We start from the raw sequence: 14,227 nt of genomic DNA on the forward strand, positions 1-14,227 counted from the left end.
GGGGCAAGAAGAACGGGCTCAGCTGGTGCGTGTAGAAGAGGGGGGAGCCCAGGGAACCTTGTTTTTTATTTCTGAAAATTCAATCAAGTTCAAGTGAGCAAGGCTGGGAACTTCCCAGGAGGGCCCGGCCTTTCTCAGAGCGCCCTGGGGCACAGGAAGAGAGACGGGGTAGTTTTTAAGGATTTTTAAAAACTCTCCCAAGAAGTATTAGAAGTTCCCAGTTTCTCCAGGGCGGGGATCCCCCATTGGGGGGATGACTTTCGGAGAGCAGGGTAGCCTGAGGCCGGCTGAGGCCCTGGGAGACTCTGGCCAGAGGCCAGGCCTGGGTGGGGACGGAGGCCCTGGTTGCTGCCCAGCCCAGCCTTCCTGCCTCCGGGGCCCCCTTCCGCTGGCTGCTCACCTCCTCAGGGTGCGGTGGGGGGCTCCCTGACTACCCTTTAAGAAGCTCCCTCCTTCCTGAGGAAACCTACTGCTTTCCTTCGTAGGTGGCACAGCGGAGGAGTTCTCTTTTGCTCTCTCATTTGAGGTCTGTCTCCGGGATCACACCTGCTTTCTGCAGGGTGTTGCTCAAAACAGTGCCTGGTGCTGTTCCACTCTGGAAGCATGCCTGGCTGGTTGGTGCTGGCGTGTCGGATGCAAGGGCAGTTGTGATCCTGGAGGTTTGGCTCCTGGCTGTGCCCTTGCTGTGTGATCCCCGCTGGGTTGTTTCCCCTGGGCAGGAAAGCTACTGTCCTACGGTCTTATGGTAGCAGAAGGAGGAAATCATGCAGGCTTCCTGGAGGGGGCATCCCAAAGAGCCGGCCCGGAGGCGTAGGAAAAGTTGAGCAGGGGGCACAGGAAACCCAAGCCCAGTCCCTTAGGAATGCTGAGGTCCAGAATCTCCTTTTTTTGAGACTATCCTAGGAACAGGGGAGGAGGGCAGTGCAAAAAGGTGACAGGAGACTGCAGGCTTGGGGCCTCAGGACCCACTGCTGTGTGACCAAAGGCTGGTGGCTACTCTCTCTGGCCCCCAGGAGATAAGCACTGAGGAGGGAAGTGGGACCCGAGAACTCAGACTTTGGAACAGCCTTTGGACCCAGTCCCTGGGAGCACTCCAGGGGGCATTTTACCAGGGAGGGGCAGTGTGAGGCTCCCTGGGGCACCGCGCCTAGTGTCCCTCACGCTGGACTCCAGTCCTGCCTCAGTGTCCTCATCTGTAAAGGGGACATGTGTTTGCTACAGGGTTCCATGCCCTCATTCCTCAGTTAGCCCTCACCGAGCACCTGCTGTGTGCAGCCTTTCCACCCTCCTGGAGCCAAGAGTCCAGAAGCCACACATCAGTTTCTTCCTCTGCGAAGTGGAGCTTGGGGTCCTCACCGGGCAGCGCAGCTGTGGGGCTCAAGTACCCAGGGCCAGGTGGCTGGGTAGCTGTTTCTCTAGAGAGGGCCAGGGAGTGGTCCTTTGGGAGGACTCTAAGTGTCCCCTGCTTGGACGCCTTGCAGGGTGGGGGAACCGCAAGAGGAAAAAAGCACCAGAAAGCAGGTGAAGTCCCCACTGGCTGAGCCAGGCTAAGGCTGGGGGGCTGTATGCCGGCCCCAGTGACAGCTCGGAAATCTCCCTGCAAGGGCAAAGTTCCCAAGCGCAGAACCTGTTCACTTCCTCTCCAGCACTCTCCTCCCCCTTCCTCTGGCAGGCCCCACTTCCTCTTTTTCTCTTCCCCTCCCCCCAGGCCTGCAGCCCAGCCCCCATCCCAGGCCTCTCTCTTCCCAGTGTCCCTTCAGAGGCCTGAGGATACCCAAGGAGTCACTTGTCCATTCACCAGCACAGGGCCCCAGGGAGGGTGCGGTGGGAGGAGGTGGATGCCAGGGCTCACAGTCTGGAGGGGGACGCCGAGCCGTGAAAGGCCGGCCGAGTGCAGTGGTCCTAAGTGGGAGGGCGGCGGTCTAGGCTGCAGATGCCAAAGGGCTCCCCCACCCCCAACAGGGGCCTTCCGGGACAGGCCTTGAAGGATGCCTGGGAGAGCAGCAGGAGGGCTGTGGCAGACCAGACGCAGGGCCACGCGTGTTCCAGTCTGAGGTCTCGCTGGGCGGGTGCTCCTGCACCTCGGCCCATCCCTGGTGGAGAAGAGGTGAGGTGGCAGCACAGGTCCTGCTTGGGGAGCAGGTCGGCTCTCCACCCCACGTAGCTGCCTGGAACTGTCCTAGGGCCTCCCGTCCCTGGCCCTGCAGCCCTAGTCCCAGCCTGCCCAGCACTCCTCCAGGCTCAGTGAACAGCCCCAAGCAGCCCTCACCAGCAGGCAGAAAGACGGTCGCTCCCCAGCCCCTGAACTGCAGGGCAGGCAGGCCCCAGGGCAGCTCGCTGGCCAGATGCCCACGACTGAGAGATACAAGGCCAGGGCCAGGGCAGTTCCCGGGGAGGCAGGGAGTGGACGGGCTGGGAACATTCCCGCAAGCCCAGAGCGGTGATCAGTGATCGGAGAGCTGCATGCAGTGCTCTGGGGATGCTCGCTTGTGTCTCAGCCTGAGGGTTCTGTTGTGTGCTGGGGGATGGTCACCCTTCCCACCCAGCTGTGGCCCCTGCAACTCCGGAGTGCCCTGCTACCAGCCACCCATGGTGGGCAGGACCAGACTGGACATCCATATATGGACTACAGGGTCACTGGTTTCAACACACAGCTTGTGAGCACCTACTATATGCAGCAAAGCCCTGGGCAGGCCTGGGGTGCCCAGAGATAGACCAGTGGCTGCAGGCCAGTGCCCCTACCTAGACCACCCTTTCCATCTTCTGTGTGAAAATTCAGCTTCCTGTCACCACCTCCCAGAAGGTGCACGGTCTTCTAGGCTGAGCCAGACGTCCTTCTGGGGTCCCCCAAGCCCTGGGCTTCTGTCTGCCACACACTATCATCGTTGGCCACCATCTGGGTACAGGATCTGCCTGCCAGACTGGCAGCTCTCAGAGCAGGGAACCACCCAGAACACTCCCGGGCACCCAGATCTTGCCCAATGTTTGGTGGAGGGACCCAGGGCAGGAAAGGGTGACAAGGAGAGGGTCTCCTCTGGGGGCAGCAGGTCTTCAACTACTGTCCCTGCCATCCCGCCGCCCTTGAGCTAACTCATCTCTGGGGCATTAAGGGTCCTTGGCAGGCTCCAGATGGTCCAGGACAGAAGTTCAGCTGTGGCTGCCCATGACAGACAGACGATGGATGGTGGGCCCCAGAGCTGCGCTGAGCAGCCCTGCCTGCCTTCGCCCAGCAGCTGCCTGGGTCATGGGCTAACGGCTCGGCTGGGTGTGACCAGGCAGCTCCTGGAGGCAGCCTGGCTCCACGGGAACAGTTTCTCTGTTCTACAGAGCCCACCTCTGGCCAGGCCTGCAGCAGGGGGAGGCTTGGGGCCCTCTTCACAGGGAATTTCCAGCCTCTTGCTCTGGATGCCTGTCCTGTCTCTGGGGCCCGAGAACCCCGTTAAGTGGCCACAAGCCCCCTGGCTCCCTCACACCACACCATACCCTTCTGCCCCAGGTGTCTGAGTAGTAATGCCCCTCAGTTAGCAAGCTGAGCACCCCCAGCCAGAGGCCCCTCCACCTCCCCAATCCAGGCTTTCTGGGCAGTGGAGTTAATGTGGACCAATGCTTCCCCTGCAACTGCTCCTTAAGCATGCACCCACAGAAACCGGGGACCCTCACATCCGTGCTGACCCTTGCCCACCGGGGCGCTCACTGCTCATGTGATGCCCACACCCGGAGGGTCCTGGGGTGGAGAACACGAGAGGGGCCGGATCAGGCATTGCCCAGCGGGGCGGCGGCCCACGGACCCAGCACCTAAGGGCGGCCAACGCCAAAACTCTCTCCCTCCTCCTCTTCCTCAATCTCGCTCTCGCTCTCTCCCAGCCCGGCTCGTTCTCTCTCTCTCTCTCTCTTATTTTTTTTTTTTGCAAAAGGAGGGGAGAGGGGGTAAAAAAATGCTGCACTGTGCTGCGAGGCCGGTGAGTGAGCGGCGCGGGGCCAATCAGCGCGCGCCGTTCCGAAAGTTGCCTTTTATGGCTCGAGCGGCCGCGGCGGCGCCCTATAAAACCCGGCGGCGCGACGCGCAGCCACCGCCGAGACCGCGTCCACCCCGCGAGCACAGGCCCCTCGCCCTCGCCGCTCCGCCGCTGCCACCGCCGGTTTACACCTCCCCCAGGTAGGCTCCCGGCCCGGGGCGCGCTGCAGCACCGCGCCGCCGCCGCTTCCTCCGGCCCCGCGCCGGGAGAGAGCCGCCGGCTGTACGGGCGGTGGGGCTGGCGCTCCCCTCCTCGCTCGGGCGGGACTGCGCTCGCCCCGCGCGCCCCCGGCGTGCTGCATGCAATCCGGGCCGAGGCGGCCGCGGGCCTTTGTCCGAGCGGGCGGGCTCGCTCGGGCGGCCGGGTGGCGGGGCGGGTGGGCGCGGCGGGTGCGCCGGCCGGCCGGGTGGGGGCTGGGGACGCGGCTGCGCGTGCGCGTGCGCGTGCGCGCTCGGGCCGGGAGCCGCGGCCGGGGCGAGGGCGGTGCGGCCGGCCGGAAGGGGTGGGGTCGCCGCGGCGCGAGGGCGCCTGCGCGCACTTCCTCCCCGCGCCGCCGGCTCCCGCGGGCGTGGCCGCCGCCCGCCAGCCCGGCCGGCGCTTTTTTTGAACAGGACGGGGGCGGAGCCAGCCGCGGGTGGGGAGGGGGCGGGGGCCTGGCTTCCTGCCGCGCGCCGCGGCGCCGCCTCCGATGAGCGTTTGCCTTTTATGGTAATAACGCTGCCGGCCCGGCCGCCTTTGTCCCCAATGTGGGCGTGCGCCGGCGCCCCCTGGCGGCGCGAGGCCGCGGCGCGCCGGAAGTGGGCTGGGCGGGGGCGGCCCCACCCGACCCCCGGCTCAAGGCCCGGCTCGCCTCGCCTCGCAGTTCGCCATGGATGACGATATCGCTGCGCTCGTGGTCGACAACGGCTCCGGCATGTGCAAAGCCGGCTTCGCGGGCGACGACGCCCCCCGGGCCGTCTTCCCCTCCATCGTGGGGCGCCCCCGGCACCAGGTAGGGCGCCGGTCTGACCTGGGGTGGGCGGGGTAGATGGGGCGTCTCCTCGCGGGGGGGGGGGGCTGGCCTTTGGCCTTCGGGGTGGCGGTCCGCGGCCCCGGGCCGGTGCTCAGGGCGCCTCGCCCCTCCCTCCGCAGGGCGTGATGGTGGGCATGGGCCAGAAGGACTCCTACGTGGGTGACGAGGCCCAGAGCAAGCGGGGCATCCTGACCCTCAAGTACCCTATCGAGCACGGTATCGTCACCAACTGGGACGACATGGAGAAGATCTGGCACCACACCTTCTACAACGAGCTGCGCGTGGCCCCCGAGGAGCACCCCGTGCTGCTGACCGAGGCCCCCCTGAACCCCAAGGCCAACCGTGAGAAGATGACCCAGGTCAGTGGCCCCGCTGGCCTTTTTTGGGCGGCCACCCCATCCTTTCTTGCTCTTCCGTGCCACGCCCTGTCTCACGTGTTCTTTCTTCTGCCATTCTCCTAGGACTTTCTTCTCTGACCTGAGTCTCCTTTGGAACTCTGCAGGTTCTATTTGCTTTTTCCCAGACGGAATCTTTCTGGTGTTTGCCTTTCTGATTAGGTGTTTGAGGTTATAAAGTGCTGTGGGTTGTAGGTACTAACACTGGCTCGTGTGACCAAGCCGATGAGGCTGGTGTCGAGTGGCCTTGGAGTGTGTATTCAGTAGGTGCACAATAGGTCTGAAGTGAATCCCCCTCCCGGGATCCCCGGCACATTTAGCTGTGTTCCTTGCACTTTTCTGCATGTCCCCAGTCTGGCCTGATCCTCTCTGGTGGTTTCCCCAAGCGTGACCTGGCTCTTCTCCCTACAGATCATGTTCGAGACCTTCAACACCCCGGCCATGTACGTGGCCATCCAGGCTGTGCTGTCCCTGTACGCTTCTGGCCGCACCACTGGCATCGTGATGGACTCCGGGGACGGGGTCACCCACACTGTGCCCATCTACGAGGGTTACGCCCTGCCCCATGCCATCCTGCGTCTGGACCTGGCTGGCCGGGACCTGACGGACTACCTCATGAAGATCCTCACGGAGCGTGGCTACAGCTTCACCACCACCGCCGAGCGGGAAATCGTGCGTGACATCAAGGAGAAGCTGTGTTATGTGGCCCTGGACTTCGAGCAGGAGATGGCCACGGCGGCCTCCTCCTCCTCCCTGGAGAAGAGCTACGAGCTGCCCGACGGGCAGGTCATCACCATCGGCAACGAGCGGTTCCGCTGCCCGGAGGCGCTCTTCCAGCCTTCCTTCCTGGGTAAGTGAGCCCGCCTGCCTTCCCCTGCCGCGGGGGGTCACCCTGTGGCCACTCCCGGAAGCCAAGTCTTGCTTGTTTCCTCTTAGGCATGGAATCCTGTGGCATCCACGAAACTACCTTCAACTCCATCATGAAGTGTGATGTCGACATCCGCAAGGACCTCTACGCCAACACGGTGCTGTCCGGTGGGACCACCATGTACCCCGGCATTGCCGACAGGATGCAGAAGGAGATCACAGCCCTGGCGCCCAGCACAATGAAGATCAAGGTGGGGGGCACTTGGCCGGCCTGGGCGCGTTGGGTGGCTCCTGTGGGCGTGCCCCTCCTTCAGGGCTGCAGGGTCCAGGATCTTCATGCTAACTGTCTCCTTCCTCCTCCAGATCATCGCCCCCCCTGAGCGCAAGTACTCTGTGTGGATTGGAGGCTCCATCCTGGCCTCGCTGTCCACCTTCCAGCAGATGTGGATCAGCAAGCAGGAGTACGACGAGTCCGGCCCCTCCATCGTCCACCGCAAATGCTTCTAGGCGGACTGTTACTTCAGTTGCGTTACACCCTTTCTTGACAAACCTAACTTGCGCAGAAAACGAGATGAGATTGGCATGGCTTTATTTGGTTTTTTAATTGTTTTTTTTGTTTTTGGATTTTTTTCTTTTTCTTTTTTTTTTTTTTTGGTTATTTTTTTGGCGCTTGACTCAGGATTTAAAAACTGGAACGGTGAAGGTGACAGCAGTTGGTTGGAGCGAGCATCCCCAAAGTTCTACAATGTGGCCGAGGACTTTGATTGTACATTGTTTTTTTTTTTTTTTAAATAGTCATTCCAAATATCGTGAGATGCATTGTTACAGGAAGTCCCTTGCCTTCCCAAAAGCCACTCCATTTCTCCCTGAGGAGAAGGGCCAGTCCTCGCCCGAGTCCACACAGGGGAGGGTGATAGAATTGCTTTTGTGTAAATTATGTAGTCCAAATTTTTTTTAATCTTCGCCTTAATACTTGTTCTTTTTGTTTTATTTTGAATGGTCTGCCATCATGGCCCCCCTTTTTTTGTCCCCTTCAATTTAAGATTTATGAAGGCTTTTGGTCTCCCTAGGAAGAGGGGTTGAGGCACGGAGGCAGCCGGGGCTTTCCTGTACACTGACTTGAGACCAGTTCAATAAAGTGCACACCTTAAAGAAAAGGAGAATGTGGCTTTTTGGGTGTTGGGGAGAAGGGTTTGGGGTAGCAGGGACCAAGCTATTCCTACCTCAAAAGGGAAGGGGGTCTGAGGTGTGTCGAGCCCTGACATCGGATAGTCCTAGGGTGGGAGATGGATAGAAGGAAATAAGGGGCCTGGCCCTTTACCTGTCTTATGTCCCCTATTTCTAAGTTCTGAGGTCTGGATGCTTCAGGAAAGTGGGACACCTGGGCTATGTGGAAAGGAGAGTCAGGTGGTCCAGGTGCCATACCTCCTGAGGCACTGGGGCACCTGAACTTGGTGTCCTTTTGGAGTGGGGCTTCCTAGGCCACAACGTTTTTGTCATCCTGATGGGCTTGGGACACAGACCCTGAGGCTGAGGGTGGGGACCCACCTTGACTACTAGCTCACTGGAGTGATGGTTCCCACACAGCCAAAGAAAGCCCTTGCTAGGATTGTGCAAGGGCAGCTCCCTGGTGGTGTCCAGGGCCTGGGATGGGGGCATGTCAGATTGGCAGAGAATGTTCCAGTTGGCTCTGGGGGAGGCTTGCCCGGGTTCTGGAATCTTCCTTGTGACGGGTACCTTACTGTGCACTCAGGGCCTGGTTTTCAAGTGCAGGCTTGGCCTACTCCCAAGGGCCTGCAGGGTCTGGGCTCCTGGGGGCAGGGTCTACCTGGCACTGGAGGTCAGTTTCTGACTTACAATGCGGTGCTCCAAGGCTGGCCTGCCTGCCCTCTGCGAGAAGCTGTGACTGGGGAAAGGAGGAGGACTCCCATGCAGGAGGCCCCTTGCCCTCTATCCAGAGGGAGTAAGGTCCAGAATCCAACGCAAGTCAGTCCAGATTTGAGGCCTGGAGGGGGCCCGCCCCTCCCTCCATTGACCCAGGGCTCCCTGGAGCATTCAGCTGTGGCCCTTGGGAATATGGTGGCCCACTGCCTCCCATCTTACGGATGAGCAGAGACCCTCACGTGGGCAGGATGTGCCTTAGAGTCTCACGGAGTTGTGGCAGGTTGGGAGGGACGCAAGTCATTTTACTCAGCGCAAGGTGCCTGTCTCAGTCAGTGGGAAGGAGACTGTTCTAAGACCTTCCAAAACTAAACAGGAACTTGTGACCGATCCCCCCTGAGCTCACCTTGGCAGTTCAGTACATAACCCACCCCAGCGGGGGTGTGGTGTGGGCTCCGGAGGCAGTCTTGTTCCCTCGGGGGCCCTGGGCTACCTCCCTGACCTGCACGCAACTGGGCAACTGGCCTGGAGCAGATGGGACGGCAGTGAGCGCAGGATGCTTCCGTCTTAGGGGCCCGGGCAGCAAGGGCTGAAATGGAAGTCCCCCCCCCCCCCCGCCAGGCCAGTTCCAGCTCTTGATCCCATTCAGGGGCGGTGATAAGCCCTGGACTCCGTGCTGCAAGCTTCCACCTTGGGCCTCTCACTCATTTCACAAGCATTGATTGAGGGCTTGGCGTATCCTGGGCCTGCCTTCCCTCCCTCCTTCCTTCCTCTATCCAACCACCCTTTGTACCAGGCAGCGTGCCAGGGTCTGGGGGTGCATTGGAGAAGAAAGCAGATGTGCTTCCTGCCCGCATGAGGCACCCAGTGTAGCAGGGAAACATAGTATCAGGCCACCAAGTGAAGGCACAATGACTGATTGTGACAAGGAAGAGGAAGAGCAGAGGCTGTGTATGAGGAAGGATGCGGGACCCCAGGGGGATGCAGGTGCTCATGATGTTGGTTGGGGGGTGGTGTTGCAGGTCCACACCCACACTGAAACCAGCACATTGCACCTCCATAAAACTGGGGAGAAAAAACCAAAAAACCCAACAACTAAGAAATACAGATTTAAAAAGGAGGAAGGAAAGCACTCATCATTTTGTCTCTTTTGAACGAAAAGCAAAATAAAGGACCCTGAAGCCGGCCGACTGGGGAGTGGGGAGCTGTCGCTCTGGAGCAGGACAGAGAAGGCTTTCTGGGGGAGGGCTGGGCAGACGGAACTGTGGGCTTGCACGTCGCGGACAGAGGCATGGACTGACCAGGAACGGAGACCGGGCGAATGACGACACAATCCCGAGGCGGAACGGGGGGGTGACTGGGGCCATCTGTCTTATGTAAGTGGTGTTGGGAAGTCACATCACCATCCACGTACCTGTCTGAGCAATGGGAACACCAGTAACACCTAAGAGTGGGTTGTGAGCAGGTGCCCCATCAATCCTTTCCTTTGAAGGGCCCTGGAAGTGCAGCTGAGACACACAGGTTTGGCCTGGAGAGTCCTTTAGGCCCTTCTCCTTCCCTCCTGGGCGCAGCTAGCCATCTGCTGCCCAGCTTGGAGCAAAGGCCTCGCACCAGGAAGCCCAACCCCGCCAGGCTAGCTCAGAGGATGCCACATTGCTTCCTGCCTTCCTCCGTGCACCCGTTTCGAGTCCGCGGCCGAGAGCACAGTGGCTGGCTGGCCCCGGGTCGCTGACCTTCTGTGAGAAAGCTGGACCCTAACGCCTTTGAAGCCTGGCAGATCAACGGGCCTCAAGGCTCACACCGCCATGCGGACCCCCAGCCCCCTCTGCAGCTTGCCCTACCCTGGGACAGGAAGCTCCCTGCTTTCTCAGGTGGCTGGCTCCCCCGTGGGGTGGCCCTGACACTGAGGCTCACCTTCCTCTCACCGGAATGTCCCTCCTCTGCAAGGCAGTCCTGCCTGGAGAGAACTGCGTCCCAACAGGCCACTCTGAGGGGAGGGGAATCCTGGTAAGTGGAGGGGCTCAGTTCCTCCCCTTCATCCTCATATTTCTTCCTGGATCCTGGTGGTGAGGACCCAGGGAAGTTCACGGTCACAGGGCAGTCATCTTCCTTGTGGGAAACGGGCTCAGAGGGTTACACAGCTCAGAGGTGGCGATGGTGAGGTTTGAACATCTGCTCTGGCCCGGAATCACCCAAGGCACATGGGGGCTGGAACCATCCAGAGACCCCTGCCAAGTGCTTGATGCTTATTCACTCAGTCATTCATCATTCAACTTCTATTTGCCCTCATGGAGCTTATGGTCGCGTCCCATAGGGGCCACTGGCCCACACACGGCCATTTAAATTTAAATTCATTAAAATGAAGAATTCAGGAGCCCTTGGCTGGCTCAGTGGGTAGAGCGTGCGACTCTCGATCTCGGGGTTGTACATTCGAACCCCACACTGGGTGTAGAGACGACTTAAAAATAAAATATTTTAAAAAATGAAGAGATTTTTTTTTTACACCTGAAACTAATGGAACATTGTGTGTCAACTATACTCAACACAAAAATATTAATAGTCTTTAATTCTTAGAGCAGTTTTAGGTTCACAGCAAAATTGAGAGGAAGGCGCAGAGATTTCTCATGTACCTGCGGCCCCCACATGTGCACAGCCTCCCCCACCCATCAACATCCCGCACCAGAGGGCGCCTGGGTGGCTCAGTTGGTTAAGCGACTGCCTTCGGCTCAGGTCATGATCCTGGAGTCCCGGGATCGAGTCCCGCATCGGGCTCCCTGCTCGGCAGGGAGTCTGCTTCTCCCTCTGACCCTCCTCCCTCTCATTCTCTCTGTCTCAAAAAAATAAATAAAATCTTAAAAAAAAAAAAACAAAAAAAAACCAAAAAAAAAACATCCCGCACCAGAATGATGCGTTTGTTACCACTGAGGAACCTACACCGACATATCATCGTCACCCAGAATCCGCAGTTTATGTTAGGGTTTGCTCTTGGTGCTTATACTGTATGGGTTTGGTGTTTTTTGGTGTTTTTATTTATTTATTAATTTTTTAAGCAGGCTCCACGCTGGAGCCCAATGCGGGGCTTGAACTCACGACCCTGAGATCAGGACCTGAGCTGAAATCAAGGGCCTGGACCCCCAACCGACTGAACCACCCAGGCGCCCTGGGTTTGGTGTTTTCATTGCATGGGTTTTGACACGCATCCATCCTTATAGTATCACAGAGTCGTTTCACTGCCTAAAAAATCCTCTGTGCTCCAGCTGTTCAGCTCTCCCTTTCCCTGACCCCTGGAAACCACTGATTCTTTTCGTGACCCCAAAGTTTTGCCTTTTCCAAAATGTACAGTTGGAATTGTTCCATATGCAGCCTTTTCAGATTGGCTTCTTTCACTTAATGACATACATTTAAGGTTTCTCCATGTCTTTTCATGGCTTGATAGATTACTTATTTATAGTGCTGAGTAATTTTCCACCGTCTGGGGGCGCCTGGCTGGCTCAGTCAGTGGAACATGCGACTCTTGATCTGGGGGTTGTGGGTTTGAGCCCCGTGTTGGGTGTAGAGATTACTTAAAAATAAAAGCTTAAAAATATATATTCCATTGTCTGGATGGACTACAGTTTATTCATCACTTACCAAAGGCCATCGTGGTTGTTTCTAAGTTTTAGAAATTATGAATAAAGTTGCAATAAACATCTGTGTACGGGTTTCCTCTGTGAAAGTCACTTTTCACCTCTGCACGCACCGTTTTAAAAGGTCATTCTGGGGGCACGTGGGTGGCTCAGTAGGTTAAGCGTCTGACTTCAGCTCCGGTCATGATCTCGGGATCCTGGGATCAAGCCCTGCGTGGAGCCCCACGTTGGGCTCTGTGCTCAGTGGAGAGTCCGCTTCTCCCTCTCCTTCTCCCCCATACCCCCACTTGTGCTCTCTCTCCCTCTTTCTCAAATAAATAAAATCTTTTTTTTTTTAAAGATTTTATTTATTTATTCGACAGAGAGAGACACAGAGAGAGAGGGGACAAAGCAGGGGCTGAGGGAGAGGGAGAACCCGACTCCCATTGAGCAAGGAGCCCGATGCGGGACTCGATTCCAGGACTCTGGGATCATGACCTGAGCCGAAGACAGACACTTAACGACTGAGCCACCCAGGCGCCCAAATAAATAAAACCTTTTTAAAAAAATTAATTAATTAACTTATTTGACAGAGAAAGACACAGCGAGAGAGGGAACACAAGCAGGGGGAGTGGGAGAGGGAGAAGCAGGCTTCCCGTGGAGCAGGGAGCCCGATGTGGGGCTCAATCCCAGGATCCCGGAACCATGACCTGAGCCGAAGGCAGACGCTTAATGACTGAGCCACCCAGGAGCCCCAATAAAATCTTTAAAAATAAAATAAAAGGTCATTCTGGCTGCAGTGGGAGGAGCTTAGGGAAGGTATGGCTCCTTCAAAAACTCTTCTGGTGGGATGAGGTGCTCTCAAAGGTGAGGACTTTGGCACTGGGGTTGGCGTGGAGGCTCTCCCGGTGGGCGTCTCCCTGCCTTGACCACCTTCAGCGGGCTCCATTCGTCCCTCACTGCAGCCTCCCGGGACTCAGAGGTTCTGCTCCCTGCAGTACACTGAGGGAGGTGGGACTGGAGGGCTCTCTCTGCCTCTCCCAAGCCTCTGGGTTCTGGAGTAGAGACGACGTGGACTCCAATCCCAATTTTGTTACTCACTCAGACCTGTGTCCTCTTCTGCAAGATGGGTAATAATAGGGCTTACCCACCAGGGTTCAGTGACATTTCCAACAAGGTCCCATGTGGAAAGTGTGAGTAATAAGCACCGATGTGGGAACGGTTGGCCATTGTCATTTATATTAGGAAAGAGCTTTTCTCCAGACCCCAAATCTAGATGAACTGGAGGGGATGGGAGATAACAGAGATCACCACCTTCCCTGCATCCTTTCCAGCCTCTACTCCACGTTTTTGGGGAAGCCACGGCCAGGTGCTCAGACCCGGCTCGGGCCAGCCAGGCACTGCAGGGCTGGGCTCTGGGATCAGGAGCCACTGAGAGCACTGTGAGGAAGTGTCACCCAAACCTGGAGCCCCCCCTGAGTGGGTAAGAACAGTGAGGTGTTGGAACTGACTCTCCACGTTGGTTGCCTGGAGCCCACGCTCAGTGGTTTCCAACCAAATGCTCCTCAGAACTGGAACACCTGGGAAATGTGGGATCCCAGGAGTTAGTTTGTGAATCGCTCCTCTGTGTTGGACACTTACATGGATCATCCCCTGTAATCAGTCATTTCGTTGACAATGGTTTATCGAGGGCCTGTTATTGCCTAGCTCTGTTCTAGTGGGGTGCGGTGTCTAAATGTGGGGTCTGTCCTGATCGCATGGGGGCCCCCAGATGTGGGGCGAAGATCATGTGGAAGCCAGTGGCACAGACTTTGAAAGAATTCACCTGAGGCAAAAGAAAGGAGACAGAAGTTGATGGAATACACCTGCAAGGGAATGGAGGGCAGGACAGCAAAGCAGAGACTGTCTGCCAGGAGTCAGTGGGTGAGGGCTGTTTGGGGAAGGTGAGGAGGTATGGCGACATAGGGCATTTTCCCTTTTTTGGTAACTGTGCCGGGTGGTATGTAGCCCATTGGCGAGGTAGGTCACGTGGTGGGTCTGTCTGTATTCAGCCTGGGGGTCACTGTGGGCCTTTTCTACATTCCATCACTCAAGCCTGTTTGCCTAACAGTGGCCTCTTCCCCAACAGTGGCCTCTTCCCTGGGGGACAGAAAATAAACACCTCCACCACAGTGAAAAACATACCTGATTACAGATTGTAGGGGAAAAGGAGGAATGGGTCAGGAGTTAGGCCTGGAGGAGAAACTCCTTCTGAAACTCCCGATGCCTGCCTAGGTCATAGTCGGGCTCCATTGTCAAGCCTTCGATAGTAAACAATGGCACCTCCATTAACACTCATGTTTATTATGCTTGAAGTTGTATTTAACTGTTGACTAAACCACGAACTCTTTGAGGCAAGGACTGTGCCTGCCCCAAGGATGGTCCACCCACAGAAGGAGCTCATCAAAGGCC

At 57.7% G+C, this 14,227-nt stretch overlaps 1 protein-coding gene across 1 annotated transcript; it reads left to right on the forward strand.

Annotated features, from left to right (window-relative positions):
- The first annotated feature begins 3,998 nt into the window (after positions 1-3,998).
- ACTB (actin beta) lies at positions 3,999-7,447 on the forward strand. The gene is made up of 6 exons (XM_045875878.3): positions 3,999-4,156; positions 4,879-5,007; positions 5,148-5,387; positions 5,835-6,273; positions 6,360-6,541; positions 6,654-7,447. The coding sequence occupies exons 2-6, from the start codon at positions 4,885-4,887 to the stop codon at positions 6,795-6,797; spliced, it is 1,128 nt and encodes a 375-aa protein (XP_045731834.1). The 5' UTR covers positions 3,999-4,156; positions 4,879-4,884; the 3' UTR covers positions 6,798-7,447.
- Positions 7,448-14,227: the final 6,780 nt, after the last annotated feature.

Source organism: Mirounga angustirostris, unplaced genomic scaffold (genome assembly GCF_029215605.1).
Source record: "Mirounga angustirostris isolate CCGP_5_RB_7025 unplaced genomic scaffold, mMirAng1.0.hap1 SCAF_5, whole genome shotgun sequence".
NCBI lineage: Eukaryota > Metazoa > Chordata > Mammalia > Carnivora > Phocidae > Mirounga > Mirounga angustirostris.

What these genes read in the sequence shown, in the direction of transcription:
- ACTB (XM_045875878.3), top strand. Translation starts at nt 4,885, where the DNA reads ATGGATGACGATATCGCTGCGCTCGTGGTCGACAACGGCTCCGGCATG. An exon ending in ACCGTGAGAAGATGACCCAG is followed by an intron (nt 5,388 to 5,834) that starts GTCAGTGGCCCC and finishes TTCTCCCTACAG; the next exon opens with ATCATGTTCGAGACCTTCAA. An exon ending in CCAGCACAATGAAGATCAAG is followed by an intron (nt 6,542 to 6,653) that starts GTGGGGGGCACT and finishes TTCCTCCTCCAG; the next exon opens with ATCATCGCCCCCCCTGAGCG.